General features: G+C 46.3%; 1 protein-coding gene across 5 annotated transcripts in view; it reads left to right on the plus strand.

Annotated features, from left to right (window-relative positions):
* Positions 1 to 16,310, plus strand: part of CANX (calnexin) — a 49,271-nt gene that overhangs the window by 13,996 nt on the left and 18,965 nt on the right. Inside the window, exons 1-7 of one of the 5 annotated variants that reach the window (XM_054489388.2) lie at positions 2,914 to 3,149; positions 10,189 to 10,368; positions 10,774 to 10,847; positions 11,647 to 11,705; positions 12,775 to 12,916; positions 13,366 to 13,447; positions 14,265 to 14,457. In XM_054489388.2, coding sequence (XP_054345363.1) covers positions 10,198 to 10,368; positions 10,774 to 10,847; positions 11,647 to 11,705; positions 12,775 to 12,916; positions 13,366 to 13,447; positions 14,265 to 14,457 — 721 coding nt within the window. In that variant the 5' untranslated portion in view covers positions 2,914 to 3,149; positions 10,189 to 10,197. Of the gene's footprint in view, positions 1 to 2,913; positions 3,150 to 3,436; positions 3,649 to 4,292; positions 4,315 to 10,188; positions 10,369 to 10,773; positions 10,848 to 11,646; positions 11,706 to 12,774; positions 12,917 to 13,365; positions 13,448 to 14,264; positions 14,458 to 16,310 lie in introns of those variants that run through there. The other 4 variants (XM_054489389.2, XM_054489387.2, XM_054489390.2 and 1 more) reach the window with 4 other exon arrangements.

Raw genomic sequence — 16,310 nt, forward strand, 5'->3', positions numbered from 1 at the left:
CATTGTCCTGCCCCAGCCTCCCCAGCAGCTGGAACTACAGGCGCCCGCCCCACACCTGGCTAATTTTTTTTGTTTTGTTTTTTTTTTAGTAGAGACGGGGTTTCACCGTGTTAGCCAGGATGGTCTCGATCTCTTGACCTCGTGACCCACCCACCTCGGCCTCCCAAAGTGCTAGGATTACAGGCGTGAATTTGAGACTTGCTTGATGCAGACAAGCAAGAGTGAAAGAAGAGTTTCACTCTTGTCGCCCAGGCTGGAGTGCAATGGCGCAATTTCAGCTCACCGCAACCTCTGCTTCCTGGGTTCAAGCGATTCTCTTGCCTCAGCCTCTCGAGTAGCTGGGATTACAGGCATTAGCCACCATGCCCAGCTAATTTTGTATTTTTAGTAGAGATGGGGCTTCTCCATGTTGGTCAGGCTGGTCTCGAACTCCCGACCTCAGGTGATCCATCCACCTTGGCCTCCCAAAGTGCTGGGATTACAGGCGTGAGCCACCGTGCCTGGCCTATTTTTATTTTTTTAGACAGGGTGTTACTCTGGTACAGTGGCCCAATCTTGGCTCACTGCAGCCTCGACCTCTTGGCCTTAAGACAATCCTCCCACCTCGGCCTCCTGAGTAGCTGAGACTACAGGCTCAAGCCACTTTGTCCAGCTAATTTTTGTATATTTGTGGAGATGGGGTCTTGTCATGTTGCCCAGTCTGGTCTTGAATCCTGGGTTCAAGTGATCCACCCACCTTTGCCTCCCAAAGTGCTGGATTACAGGCATGAGGTACCTCACCCGGCCTGATTCTTTGTTGAAAAAATCATATGCATGTTTAAAGAAAGTGTCATTTCTTTTTTTTTTTTAGAGACAGAGTCTGGCTCTGTCACCCAAGCTGGAGTGCAGTGGCACAATCTTGGCTCACTGCAACCTCCACCTCCCGGGTTCAAGCGATTGTCCTGCCTCAGCCACCCGAGTATCTGGGACTATAGGCATGCACCGGTATGCCCGGCTAATTTTTGTATTTTTAGTAGAGATAGGGTTTCACCATGTTGGCCATACTGGTCTTGAACTCCTGACCTCAGGTGATCCGCCCGCCTCAGCCTCCCAAAGTGCTGGCATTACAGGTGTGAGCCACTGTGCCTGGCCAAGAAAGTATTTCTGCTTCTAGAGTTTCAGGTCCCCTCTCCAGCATTAACCTTTCCTAGCAGTTTCTTGTGTTTCTTTCTAGTAAGCTTGTTTGGCCAAGCTTACATGTATGAGAATACATCTCCCTTTTCAGTATGAAAGGAAACACACCTTTGTGCTTTTTCACGACACTAAATCTTGACTGTTGCTTTGTGTCAGAATGTAAACAGGCTGTAAACCTCTTGTTACTGCATTTCCCTCTATTGCTTTTCACAGATGCTGTGTTTTTATAAATTGAATGTGGCAACCCTGCATCAAGCAAGTCTATAAGCACCATTTTTCCAACAGCACGTGCTCACTTCTGGTCTCTGTCACATTTTGGGAATTCGTATAATATGTTTTCATTATTATTATTATATCTGTCATGGTGATCCAGGTTGATGTTACTATTGTAATTGCTTTGGACTGCACAAACGGTGCCCATGTAAAACATCTATTTGTTTTTATTATTTATTTATTTAGAGACGGGTTCTCTGTTACCCAGGCTGGATGAAATGCAGTGGCCCGATCTTGGCTCACTGCAGCCTCCTCAATCAGGAGTCAAGGATACTCCTGCCTCAGTCTTCCTAGTATCTGGGTCTACAGGTGTGCACCATGCCAGGCTAATTTTTTTATTTTTATGTTTGTAGAGACAGGGGTCTCACTATGTTGCCCAGGCTAGTCTTGAACTCCTGGGCTCAAATGATCCACCTGCATCAGCTTCCCAAAGTGCTCAGATCACAGGAAGAGCCACCTGGCCCAGCCAATTCTAACCTCTTTGCCAGTCCATTCTGGATGGAAGCAGTCCCTCCCCCTCAGAATCCCATTGAATTCTCCATAGTACCAGTCTTTTGGCACTTACCTTTGCAGGAGTAGCTCTTTTGCTCACAAATGTGGTTCCTGTAACTACATTTTAAGCTCATTATTTGGATCATGTAGCATCCAGAATTTTATTCTGCTTTGAATAGCTGCTTCCCCAGGTAGACAGGAAACCAAAATTCTCCTACACAAATTTTGGGGCTGAGGGCGGGGCGCCGTGGCTCACGCCTGTAATCCCAGCACTGGGAGACCGAGCAGGTCGATCACCTGAGGTCAGCCTGGCCAACATGGTGAAACCTGTGTCTACTAAAATACAAAAATTAGGCGGGCGTGGTGGCGGGCGCCTGTAATCCCAGCTACTCGGGAGGCTGAGGGAGAATCGTTTGAACCCGGGAGGCGGAGGTTGTAGTGAGCTAAGATCGCACCACCGCACTCCAGCCTGAGCGACAGAGCAAGACTTCGTCTCAAAAAAATAAAAATAAAAAAATAAAAAAATTTGGGGGTTGAAGGTTGGATGATACTAACTCATGCAAACCCCAAACCCTGCCTTTCTTCCCTTTCCAGGTGGCAAGAGGGCTTTTCAGATCAGTGATACATCCGCTGATTCTAGTGTTTTCCACCCTAGTATTCAAGCCTTTGGGGGTCCAAACAAATAGAGAACAAGAGATCAGGATCTCTAAAGGTCTAGAAAAACCCTGGGCCACTTCCATTTTGTGAGGTTCTCAGCATACTGAAAACTGAAGATGTGCTAAGAGTGGGTTACTAAAATGGTGGCGTATCTTAAACCTTTCCATGGCACCATCCTTTCTCTCGTCCTGTCATCCCTGTATCTCTCTGCCCTGACACCAAATCTCACTTCAGGAAACATAAATTGAAAGTTCAAATAACCTCGGATTATATTATTCTGGACTGTGTGTTATGCTGGGCGACGAGGCTGCGCAGGCTCCTGGCCGAGCCATGACTCTGCAGGAACTGCGGCGCCGGCTCACACAGCGCGGAGCAGCGCACGCCAGACCGGCCCGGCGCTCGCGCTGGGTTCTGCTCACGCCCGTAGGGGCCCGCGTTCGCTGCAACGGGCCCTCCTTGATGGCCGATCGTCGAACTCCTACCCCTTCTGCCGGCTGCCGTTTGCCCCGTCAGCGAAGGGCGCGCGATGCGTCTCGGCTCCAGGAACCAGACGGGTGAGGGCTACTGGGGGTTGGGATGGAACGCCCCGAAGGCACCACAGCCACCGACGCGGGAACGCCTGTTAAGCCAGCCCCGCCCCGGGACGCGCGCGCCCGGCGGTCTCGATCCAGCGTGGCCCGCCCCTCACCTCCCGCCCAACCAACAGCCACTTCCTGCCTCACTCCCGGCCAATCTTCACACTCCACGAAGAATAGCCGTAGGGGGTGTATGGCACGGTGCGTAGAGCGATGTCCACGCCGGCCAACCGGATGTCGGGGCTTGCGCGGGAGGGCGGGACTTGGCGCCGGCTGTGGCTACTCAGGGGCCAGGGGCGGGCACGGGGCCGGGCTTCGTGCGGTGGGGCTCGCTCGCGCGGCAGCGGTGGCCGAGGCCTCTTGGTTCTGCGGCACGTGACGGTCGGGCCGCCTCCGCCTCTGTCTTTACTGCGGCGCGGGGCAAGGTGTGCGGGCGGGAAGGGGCACGGGCACCCTCGCGGTCCCCGGGAGGCTAGAGGTGAGAGGGGAGACCTGAGCGCGTCCTCGGGCCTGTGAGGACCCCGGGGGGCTGGGAGCGCCTCTGCGGCTGAGGGGTCGGGCGTGGCCGGCGACTGAGGGGTCGGGCTGGCTCTTGAGGGCCCAGGCCCTGACCGACGCGCCCGCCGTGAGCGAGGAGGCCCGAATCCGGGCCTCTTTGGTTGGGTCGCGGGCCCAGGCCGCGCTGCCGGGGTCGGGAGGCGTGGCAGGTGGCCCGACAGCCTTCTTTGACCTCTGGGAAAACTGACTTATTCGTATGGCTTTGCTTCTAGGGCTTTCTTAGGCCTCTTTGCCGGCTGCCTGGGCAGCCGCGAGGTGGGCTGGAGTAACTGGGTAAAAGTATAGGGCGGAATCGGGCCTACTAGGTACCCCTAGTAGTAGGGAAGGGTGGTATTAGACCGAGAGGGAATGTTTAGGACTAGCGTTACAGTTTAATATTTGAAAATCCAAGGCGGAGACTGGACCCTAGTTCCCTGAAGAAAAGGGGGAATGTACCAGAAGGAGAACACGCAGTGTTGAGAAACTTAGCAGTTACAGCACCTATTCTGGAGGCGAGTAATCCAGTTGGAGAGGGACAGGGCGTTAAAAGCAGGAAAGCACCCGAAAGCTCATCTAGTGCATCTCTTTCTACAGTGGAGGCCTAGAGGTATGAAATGACTGGCCCAAGGTCATGCGATTAGTTTAATGATGGTGCTGGGATTATAGTTCAGGGATAGGCCGTGCAGTGGTTAACGTTAAGGCCCTGGCTCAAGTCTTTCGTTGGTCATTGGTTGCTCTGTCAACTTCGGCAGTTTTCTTACCCTTTGTGCCCCCGTTCTTGTCAAGTAATGGATATGATAATACCTGATGGATTTGTGAGGATTAAATTAAGATATGTATACAATAAGACAGGGAAGTCCGACATTTAGTAACTGCTCGATAATCATTGCAATACATTATTATAATCTGAATGCCTTTAGACCAATACACTGCCATGCTAGTGAACTGGTTCAGTCCTGTTTCGCAGGACCTGAAGTCACAGTTATGGTGATGGAAGAAACCGGGCATTGTGTATTACTGCTGGGCGTGACACAAGTGATTGCTGGTTGAGGGAAGTTAAACTGAGCTTAATATTAAAAGATTGAGAGGACAAGATGAACCATGATTAAGTCTTTTTATCTCTGATTTAGGAAATGGAAGATTTTGCTTAATTTTTTAATAAGTAGATTTTTTTAAGGGGGAAGAATTTTATTGATCTTTAAAATCATTCTGTATCTCAGTCTTTTCCCAACATTGTTTGAGTGTCATGAATAGAATCAACTGCCATATTGGTCAACTGTTGTACATTTGGTATAATTATACTTAGAGCAAAGGTAAAGGACTTATGTGGGAGTTCTCCTTTGCGTCAACCAGGTTGCACAAACAAGCCAGGTAACTGGATCGTGAGAATGCTCGAGTGAACTGTGTGTGGGGGTCAGTGTTGCACAACAGAAATTTTCTGATTTATCTGCAGATGGGTGTCAGCATTCCCCGACACCTTACTATCTTTACTCCCCAGTTCATTTAGCACATTATCTTCTCAGGGCTACAAGGGATAAGTGTTTTGACAGAAGTTGCTGCCGTTTTGGCAATCACACTATTGCATCGTTTTAGTTAGAGTTCTTTTTCCCTGGAAGACAGCTTAAGGGGATGAAGTGGCAGTTGGTGAGCATGAATTGCAGGCTCGTGAAACTTGATTTGTGTGCCCAGTGTGGTAGCCTTTTTTTTTTTTTTTTTTTTTTTTAAGACGGAGTCTCGCTCTTTCACTCAGGCTGGAGTGCAGTGGCGCGATCTCGCTCGCTGCAAGCTCCGCCTCCCGAGTTCACGCCATTCTCCTGCCTCAGCCTCCCGAGTACCTGGGACCACAGGCGCCCGCCACCACGCCCTGCTAATTTTGTTTTTGTATTTTTAGTAGAGACGGGGTTTCACCGTGTTAGCCAGGATGGTCTCAATCTCCTGACCTCATGATCCGCCCACCTCGGCCTCCCAAAGTGCTGGGATTACAGGCGTGAGCCACCGCGCTCGGCCCAGTGTGGTAGCTTTTGTCCCACTTTGGTTTTCGTAACTTCCAAATAGGAATGAGAAGTCTCCTGGGTGCCTCACCTTTAGGGGGCAATTGGGAGGGACAGATAAAATGGTGAACATGAAACTACTTTAAAAAGTGTAATGAATTGGCTGGGCATGGTGGCTCTCACGCCTGTGGTTCGAGCACTTTGGGAGGCTGAGGTGGGCGGATTACTTGAGGCCAGGAGTTGGTAACCAGCCTCGCCGACATGGTGAAACCCTGTCTCTGCTAAAAATACAGAAAATTAACCTCCAGCTACTCGGGAGGCTGAAGCAGGAGAATCACTGAACCTGGAAAGCGGAGGTTGCAGTGAGCGGAGATGGTGCCATTACACTCCAGCCTGGGTGACAGAGTGAGACTCCATCTCAGAAAAAAAAAAAAAAAAGGTGTAATGAACTGTGCAAATAGAATACGCCGTTCATAATAACTCCTATGAAACAATAAAAGTACCTAAACAGTTAAAACCTGTACAGCTTTTGGTAAAACTTGTCAGGAAAGTCCTGGTTTAATTCTTTGTTACTCCAACAGATGTACTTTTTAAAAATGTTTTGAGACAGAGTCTCCCTCTCAGGCTGGAGTACAGTGGTGTGATCTTGGCTCACTGCAACCTCTGCCTCCTGAGTTCAAGCAATTCTCCTGCCTCAGCCTCCCAAGTAGCTGGGACTACAGGTGCCCACCACCACGCCCGGCCCGGTCTATTCTATTTTAGTAGAGACGGGATTTCACCGGGTTGTCCAGGCTGGTTGCCAACTCCTGAGCTCAGGCAGTCCGCCCACCTCCCCCTCCCAAAGTGCTGGGATTACAGGTGTGAGCCACCGCGCTCAGCCTTACTTATTTTTTTTATAGACAAGGTCTTGCTCTGTCATCAGGCTGGAGTGCAGTGGCGTGGTTATTGCTCACTGCAGTCTCAAACTCCTGCTGTTATTGGCTCAAGTGATCTTCCTGCCTCAGTCTCCTGAGTAGCTGGATCTACAGGCGGATGACGCTACTCTCAGCTAATTTTTTTTTTTTTTTTTTTTTTTTCTCCCATAGATACTTCGCTTTGTTGCCCAGGCTGGTCTCAAACTCCTGAGCTCAAGCGATCATCCTGCTTCCTCCAACTCCCAGAGTTCTGGGATTACACGCGTGAGCCACGATGCCAACCAGGAGACCAGAAATTAAGCTCAGCTTTCTTTCTCTCCCTTCTTCCCTCCCTCCCTCCTTTCCTTCCTTCCTTCTTTTTTAAAACTTTGTGGTATCTGTTTGTGAATTGCTTATTTTACTAAGCATATTGTCTTCAAGGTTCATCCATGTTATAGCCGGTGATGGGATTTCCTTCCTTTTTGAGGTTGAATAGTATTCCATTGTATGCCTATACCACATTTGGTTTAATCATTCATCCATTGATGGACATTTGGGTTGCTTCTGACTCTTGGCTGTTGTGAGTAGTACTGCTGTGAACACGGGTCTGCAAATATCTCTGAAACTCTGCTTTCTTTTTCTGTTTGTTTGTTTGTTTGAGGCAGTCTTACTCTGTTGCCCAGGCTTGAATGCAGTGGTGCCATCACAGCTCACTTTATTTTTTATTTTTTTGAGACAGTCTCACTCTGTCAGCCAGGCTGCAGTGCAGTGGCGTGATTTCAACTCACACTGCAAACTCCACTTCCCGGGTTCAAGCTATATTCTCCTGCCTCAGCCTCCCGAGTAACTGGGATTACAGGCATCTGCCACCTCGCCCGGCTAATTTTGTGTTTTTAGTAGAGACAAGGTTTCTCCATGTTGGTCAGGCTGGTCTTGAACTGCCGACCTCAGGTGATCCACCTGCCTCGGCCTCCCAAAGTGCTGTGATTACAGGTGTGAGCCACCATGCCCAGCCTGCGCAGCTAATTTTTGTATTTTTAGTAGAGACAGGGTTTTGCCATGTTGGCCAGGCTGGTCTCGAATTCCTGACCTCAGATGATCTGCCTGCCTTGGACTCCCAAAGTACTGGGATTATTGGCGTGAGCCACCACCCCTGGCGTATTTTTTTTTTTTTTTTTTTTTTGAGGTGGAGTCTCTGTGGCCCAGGCTGGAGTGCAGTGGCGCCATCTCGGGTCACTGCATCCTCCGCCTCCCAGGTTCAAGCGATTCTCCTCCCTCAGCCTCCTGAGTAGCTGCGGCTACAGATGTGCGCCACCACGCTCGGCTAATTGTGTTTTAGTAGAAATGGAGTTTCATCATGTTTCCCTGGCTGGTCTCGAACTCCTGAGCTCAGGCAGTCTACCAGCCTCCCAAAGTGCTAGGATTACTCCTACCTTAGCCTTCTGAGTAGCTGGCACAACAGGTGTGTGCTACCATACCTGGCTAAATTTTTCTTTTTTTGATTTTTTGTAGAGACAGGATCATGGTTTTTTTTGTTTTTTTTTTTTTTGTATAGACAGGGTCGGGCTATGTTTATGTTGGCCAGGCTGGGAAATAAGGTCTTAATAGAGGGAGTTGAAGATTCTTGGGGGAATAGCACGTAGAGCAGCTATAGAGGGAGAGGGTGCTGATTACTAGCTAAAAGACTTAGACATTTTTGCAAACATGGACTCATGATAGTTTTTGGGTGATGAGTCTGTCTTGTTGTAGGGTAGCTTGAAAGAGAAGGAGGAAACTAGAGGCCCTGGTAATATAAGGTAACATTAAATATCCTGATGTCAGTAATGGAGAAGAATGAAAGACTAGGATTGATTGGGTGACTGTGTGGGCAGAGGACATGAGGAAAAAAGGACATCTTGTGTGTGTGTGCACACACATTTCTAGTTGTGTATCTTCTACTTGTTTTCTCCCCCACCTTTTAGCTGTACTTTCTCAGGCCCAAAAATGAAAATCTACCTGCTACCAACCACATCATCTTGTGCATCTGTGTAGCTCAGTTTTTATTTCTTTAGATCTGTGGTCCTCTGTGGAAAGAGAGCCCACTACCACCCAGGACACGTCTAATATAATACACAGGGCACTTACGTGGTTAGAAAATAAGAGATAAGCCGGGTGCGGTGGCTCACTCCTGTAATCCCAGCACTTTGGGAGGCTGAGGCGGGCAGATCATGAGGTCAAGAGATTGAGACCATCCTGGCCAACACGGTGAAACCCTGTCTCTCTTAAAAATAACAAAAATTAGCTGGATGTGGTGGTGCACACCTGTCATCCCACCTACTTGGGAGGCTGAGGTAGGAGAATCACTTGAACCCAGGAGGCGGAGGTTGCAGTGAGCCAAGATAGTGCCAATGCACTCCAGCCTGGCGATAGAGCAAGACTCCATTTCAGGGGGAAAAAAAAAAAGGAGCTTGTTTTGGCCAGGTGTGGTGGCTCACGCCTGTAATCCTAGCACTTTGGGAGGCTGAGGCAGGTGGATCACCTGAGGTCAAGAGTTCGAGACCAGCCTGGCCAACATGGCGAAACCGTGTCTGTACTAAAAGTACAAAAATTAGCCGGGCATGGTGATGGGTGCCTGTAATCCCAGCTACTCAAGAGGCTGAGGTGGGAGAATTACTTGAACCTGGGAGGCGGCAGTTGCAGTGAGCTGAGATGGTGCCACTGCACTCCAGCCTGGGTGACAGAGGGAGAATCCATCACAAAATAAATAAATAAATAAATAAATAAAATATATAAATTTTAAAAAGTAGCTTGTTCTTAGTTTAATATTCTTGTTGAGTTCTAAAATGCTAATTTGAAAACATGTCTATTGATGATATTTGAGCAACAGTATCCATATTAAGCCTTTAATGTGAGAGGAATTATCTTCTGTGTTAATTATTATTTTTTTGAGACGAACTCTTGCTCTGTCACACAGACTAGAGTGTAGTGGCATGCTCACTGCAACCTCCACCTCCTGGGTTCAAGCAATTCTCCTGACTCAGCCTCCCAAGTAGCTGGGACTACAGGCGCCCGCTATTGCGCCCAGCTAATTTTTGTATTTTTAGTAAAGAAGAGTTTCGCCATGTTGGCCAGGCTGGTCGTGAACTCCTGACCTAGTGATCCACCTGCCTCGGCCTCCCAAAGTGCTGGGATTACAGGCGTGAGCCATGGTGCCCGGCCATCTCTGTTATTTCATTGTAATGTTTTAACAGGTACCCCGTGTAAATTAGTGTGTGAAAGGGCTTTTGTCTGTTGTAAAGCACTTTACAAATGCAAAAGTTTGTTGGCAATTGTATTTGAATGCCCCACATCTGTGTAACCAATCCTCTCTATATGAGGATGTTGTGTATGTTTCAGTTTTATTTTGAAATTTTCTAGAAATGGAATCTTTTAACTGATTTTAGGGAAACCCTTTGATCTCTCTAGGCTGCCTTTCCTTATCGATGAAGTGAAATTAATAAGTTCTTTCTAGCTCTGCGATTTGAAAGCTTTAATTTTAAATGAGAGGGAGGTTAGTGGTCTTCATGAAGTCTGATAGGTGGCAAGACATTTAACTGATTTTGCTCTTTTTATGTGTAGATCAAGATCATGGAAGGGAAGTGGTTGCTGTGTATGTTACTGGTGCTTGGAACTGCTATTGTTGAGGCTCATGATGGACATGATGATGATGTGATTGATATTGAGGATGACCTTGACGATGTCATTGAAGAGGTAGAAGACTCAAAACCAGATACCACTGCTCCTCCTTCATCTCCCAAGGTTTGAAATGGTCTTTGAATCTATTCCTTTTACCTCTTGAGATGATAAAATTATGAAGATAGCCAGGTGCAGGGAAATGTAGTCTCAACTACTCAGGAGGCCTAGGACAGGAGTGTGAGTCCAGCCTTGGCAACACAGGGAGATGATATCTCTAATAAAATATAAAAGAAAAACATCGTGAAGATAAATTTGGAATGTTTTCAAAGGGAAAGCAGAATTCGCTAAAATACTTACTGATCTCTCTGGCAGCCTTTGTCTTGCTAGAGGCCAATTATATGGGTTGAATTTGAAGGCCAGCTATGAAATTTTTGTGACAGTTGAAAGCAAACCAGGAGAATAGATTCTAGGTAAAAAGGCATGTTGCTGAAAATTTAAATTTTTAATTCATTTATGTATTTAATACAGGTTACTTACAAAGCTCCAGTTCCAACAGGGGAAGTATATTTTGCTGATTCTTTTGACAGAGGAACTCTGTCAGGGTAAGTGTTTTCCAGAGAAATATATCTTAGAGGCAAACATTATGTAAATAAGATGGGATAGTAGATTCCTTTTTGGATAGCATCTTATATAGTGAAATGTCTAACTTTATTTTATTTTTTTATTTTTTGAGACAGAATTTCGCTCTTTTGCCTGGGCTGGAGTGCTATGGCGTGATACCGGCTCATTGCCACCTCCATCTCCTGGGTTGAAGTGATTCTCCTGCTTCAGCCTCCCAAGTAGCTGGGATTATAGGCATGTGCCACCATGCTAGCTAATTTGTGTGTGTATTTTTTTTTTTTTTAGTAGAGATGGGGTTTTGACATGTTGGCCAGGCTGGTCTTGAACTCCTGACCTCAGGTGATCCACCTGCCTCAGCCTCCCAAATTGTTGGCATTACAGGCGTGAGCCACCGCACCTGGCATGAAATTTCTAACTTTAATATCTTCAGTGTTAACATCCATGTAGGAAAATAGACTTTTGGAATTTGTGGTTTTTACTTCCACTCCTTTCCCTCCCCCACTCTACCCTATATTTTGTTCTTTGATTGAGGAAAAAAATTTTCTCTTGATGTTAAAACATCAGTGGAATTATCTCATAGGTTTGGTACTTTTTCATATAGGTTTGTGAGTTGAAGATAATGTGTTATCATTAGTTGTGTGACAGATTTAAAGGTTGGAAGTAGAGTGGTTAAATAGGCTAAGAGCAGAATAGGTCCTACTTTTATGAATATTTACATAACTTTCCCTCGCAAGTCAACTGTCATTTTAAGACTGATTTTGGGATTTGTGTTACTTACAGGTGGATTTTATCCAAAGCCAAGAAAGATGATACCGATGATGAAATTGCCAAATATGATGGTGAGAATTCCATTTGGTTTAGATATAATAGCAGATAGAGGTTTGACATGTCTCCATGGCATTTCCTAAGACTAGTTTAAAAGGGAAATAGTAAGCTTTAAGGTTTTTCCAGCCGGGTGCGGTGGCTCACGCCTGTAATCCCAGCACTTTGGGAAGCCAAGGCAGGCGGATCACGAGGTCAGGAGATCGAGACCATCCTGGCTAACACAGTGAAACCCCGTCTCTACTGAAAATACAAAAAATTAGCTGGGCGTGGCGGCGTGCATCTGTAGTCCCAGCTGCTGGGGAGGCTGAGGTAGGAGAATGGTGTGAACCCGGGAGGCGGAGCTTGCAGTGAGCCGAGAACGCGCCACTGCACTCCAGCCTGGGCAACAGAGCGAGACTCCGTGTCAAAAAAAAAAAAAAAAAAGATTTTTTCATGGAAGTTTTGCCACCTTTGTGTGTTGCCTAATATTTATTTTATTTTATTTTATTTAAGGTTCAGGGGTGCATGTGTAGCCTTATATTTAATAGGATTAGATCTGTTTAATCACCTGTGCTACTGAATGTTGGAAATAGGTCATTTCTAGACAGTAGTATAATACATTACAGTTTTAAAAAGCCATATCCTAATAATATTTGCCAAATAAAGTGTGTTTATTTATTATTTATTTACTTTTTTTGAGACGGAGTCTTACTCTTGCCACCCAGGCTTCTGGAATAGAGTGGCGTGATCTTGGCTCACCACAACCTCTGTTTCTTGGGTTCAAGCAATTTCCTGCCTCAGCCTACCGAGTACCTGGGATTACAGGTGCCCATCACCACGCCCGGCTAATTTTTGTGTTTTTATTAGAGATGGGGTTTCACCATGTTGGCCAGGCTGGTCTCGAACTCCTGACCTCCAGTGATCCGCCCGCCCTCAGCCTCCCTAAGTGCTGGGATTACAGGTGTGAGCCACCACGGCTGCCCCAGTATAATATATTTATGCAACTAGGAGGTGTTTTTTTTTTTTGTTTTTTTTTTTTTTTGGCATTTAAAGGACCTTCGGAGGTAGAGTTAAGCAGTGGAACTTTTTTGTGTTGTCCTGTAGGAAAGTGGGAGGTAGATGAAATGAAGGAATCAAAGCTTCCAGGTGATAAAGGGCTTGTATTGATGTCTCGGGCCAAGCATCATGCCATCTCTGCTAAACTGAACAAGCCCTTCCTGTTTGACACCAAGCCTCTCATTGTTCAGTAAGTGAAATGCTTGTTGGATAAAACCTTTCTACAAAGGGTAATCTTAGAAGACATTATACAACTTTTACTCTATGTTAAAAAATTATGAGATTATATAAATGGTGGTAGGGATTTTTGGGTGAATTTAAACACCTTGTAATTAATAGTTTTTCCTGCCTAATGCATTATTTTGAAAGAAACTGGTTACTCATTTTCCTGACTCTAAATAACTTGTAGATTTTGCAGAACAAATTTACTGGAAATCTGCATTAATGTTCAATTTAATTTTATTTATTTTTGTGGGATTTGATAACTATTCAAAAACAATAGAAGATGGAATCCTTTGTAAGGGTAAACATTTGACCTATGATAAAACATGACCAAGATGAGGGAGAGAGGAAATACGTTAAGAGAGTTTCGATCTTTCAAAATGTCATACAGTTTTCTACTTTTCTCTCTGATATTAGGTATGAGGTTAATTTCCAAAATGGAATAGAATGTGGTGGTGCCTATGTGAAACTGCTTTCTAAAACACCAGAACTCAACCTGGTATGTAATTCCTATTTCTGGAATGTGGCTGGACACCCACTATTACCTTGTAAGAATTTTGTAATTGGGCCGGGTGCGGTGGCTCACGCCTGTAATCCCAGCTCCCAGCACTTTGGGAAGCCAAGGCAGGCGGATCCACGAGGTCAGGAGATCGAGACTATCTGGCTAACATGGTGAAACCCCATCTCTACTAAAAATACAAAAAATTAGCTGGGGGTGGTGGTGGGCACCTGTAGTCCCAGCCAATGGGGAGGCTGAGGCAGGAGAATGGCGTGAACCTGGGAGGCGGAACTTGCAGTGAGCCAAGATCGCGCCAGTGCACTCTAGTCTGGGCGACAAAGCGAGACTCCGTCTCAAAAAAAAAAAAAAAAAAGAATTTTGTAATAATTCTGAAAATAAAGGCTTCCTACCCTGCTGTTTAACTCTTTTGATGAGTTGGGAATATTGACTTTGACACTAACATGCTTTTTATTCGAAGTGTAAATTACAAAGTTGTTACCAACTGTTTTTATCTGAATTTCTGGTTTTGCTTCTGTGTAAGTTTTAGTTTTAGCAAGCTTCTTTTTTTGTTTTATGAGGAAGCAATAACTGTCTAGATGTGTGCATTACTTTTTTTTTAGACACTTAAATGTTATTTTAAATTTACTGATGATTGCTGGTTATTCCTTTTTACTAAACAAACTTGTAGTTAGCTTTTCCTTTAACTGTCACTAATATATTTGGAATTTTATAAGAGGAATTATCATACGCTTTTGAAACGTTGCTTTTGAACACTTTGACTACAGTGACTTCAAATAATCCTTTTTTGTTTCTGAAGGATCAGTTCCACGACAAGACCCCTTATACGATTATGTTTGGTCCAGATAAATGTGGAGAGGACTATAAACTGCACTTCATCTTCCGACACAAAAACCCCAAAACGGGTATTTATGAAGAAAAACATGCTAAGAGGCCAGATGCAGATCTGAAGACCTATTTTACTGATAAGAAAACACATCTTTACACACTAAGTAAGAAAAAGCATTAGTTTGGGGGCTTATGGTATTACATATATATCATCCATTTAATTTAAAGATCGTATATCTGGCCGGGCACTGTGGCTCACGCCTGTAATCCTAGCACTTTGGGAGGCCGAGATGGGCAGATCACCTGAGATCAGGAATTCGAGAACAGTCTGGCCAAAATGTTGAAACTCCATCTCTACTAAAAATACAAATACTAGCTAGGCGTGGTGGCGCACGCCTGTAACCCCAGCTAGTTGGGAGGCTGAGGCAGGGAGAATTGCTTGAACCTGGGAGGGAGCCAACATCATTGTGCCACAGCATTCCAGCCTGGGCGACAGTGAGACTCCATCTCAAAAAAAAAAAAAAGGCTGGGTGCGGTGGCTCACGCCTGTAATCCCAGCACTTTGGGAGTCCGAGGCTGGTGGATCACAAGGTCAGGAGATCAAGACCATCCTGGCTAACACGGTGAAACCCCATCTCTACTAAAAATACAAAAAAATTAGCCGGGCGTGGTGGTGGGCACCTGTAGTCCCAGCTACTCGGGAGGCTGAGGCAGGAGAATGGCGTGAACCTGGGAGGTGGAGCTAGCAGTGAGAGCCGAGATCGCGCCACTGCACTCCAGCCTGGGAGACAGAGCAAGACTCCGTCTCAAAAAAAAATATCTGGAGAGTACCCCAGCCTCCAAATAAGAAGAATCTCAGCCTAGTATGGTTGCTCATGCGTGTAATCCCAGCACTTTGGGAGGCCGAGGTGGGTGGATCACTTGAGGTCAGGCATTCGAGACCAGCATGGCCAGCATGGTAAAACCCCGTCTGTACTAAAAATACAAAAATTAGCTGGGCGTGGTGTCGAGTAGCTGGTGTAATCCTAGCTACTCGGGAGGCTGAGGCAGCAGAATTACATTAACCCAGGAGGCAGAGGTTGCAGTGAGTCGAGGTTGTATCACTGCACTCCAGCCTGGGCGACAGAGGAAGATTCTGTCCCCTCTCCACGAAACAAAAGAATCTCTTCACTTTATTATCTTAGTTGGGAAATGACTTTAATTTGTCAGCATTAAAAGAAGCTTCTTGGCCAGGTATGGTGGCCCACACCTGTAATCCTAACACTTCGGGAGGCTGAATCAGATGGATTGCTTGAGTCCAGGAGTTCCAAACCAGCCTGACAACATAGTCAGACCCCGTCTCTAAAAAATATTGAGAAATTAACTGAGTATAGTGGCATGTGCCTATAGTTTCAGTTACTCAGGAGGCTGAGGTAGGAGGATTGCTTGAGCCCAGGAAGTCGAGACTGTAGTGAGCCATGATCTTGCCACTGCACTGTAGCCTGGGTGACAAAGTGAGATGCTGTCTCAAAAAAACAAAAAACCCAAAAAATTTCTTTTCCACAGGAACTGAGGTTCGAGATAATTTTAAGAATAGAATAGGTATTTTGGGCTGGGCACGGTGGCTCATGCCTATAATCCCAGCACTTTGGGCAGCCGAGGTGGGCGGATCACCTGAGGTCAGGAGTTTAAGACCAGCCTGGCCAACATGGTGAAGCCCCGTCTCTACTAAAAATACAAAAATTAGCCGGGCATGGTGGAGGGTGCCTGTAATCCCAGCTACTCGGGAGGCTGAGGCAGGAGAATTGCTTGAACCCGGGAAGCAGAGGTTGCAGTGAGCCAGGTTGTGACACTGCACTCCAGCCTGGGCGACAGGAAGACTCTGTCTCAAAAAAAAAAAAAAAAAATTGGTATTTTTTTGCTGGACATGGTGGCTCACGCCTGTAATCCCAGCACGATGGGAGGCTGAGGCGAGCAGATCACTTGAGGTCAGGTGTTCAAGACCAGCCTGGCCAATATGGTGAAACCTCGTCTCTGC

Source organism: Pongo pygmaeus, chromosome 4 (genome assembly GCF_028885625.2).
Source record: "Pongo pygmaeus isolate AG05252 chromosome 4, NHGRI_mPonPyg2-v2.0_pri, whole genome shotgun sequence".
Taxonomy (NCBI): domain Eukaryota; kingdom Metazoa; phylum Chordata; class Mammalia; order Primates; family Hominidae; genus Pongo; species Pongo pygmaeus.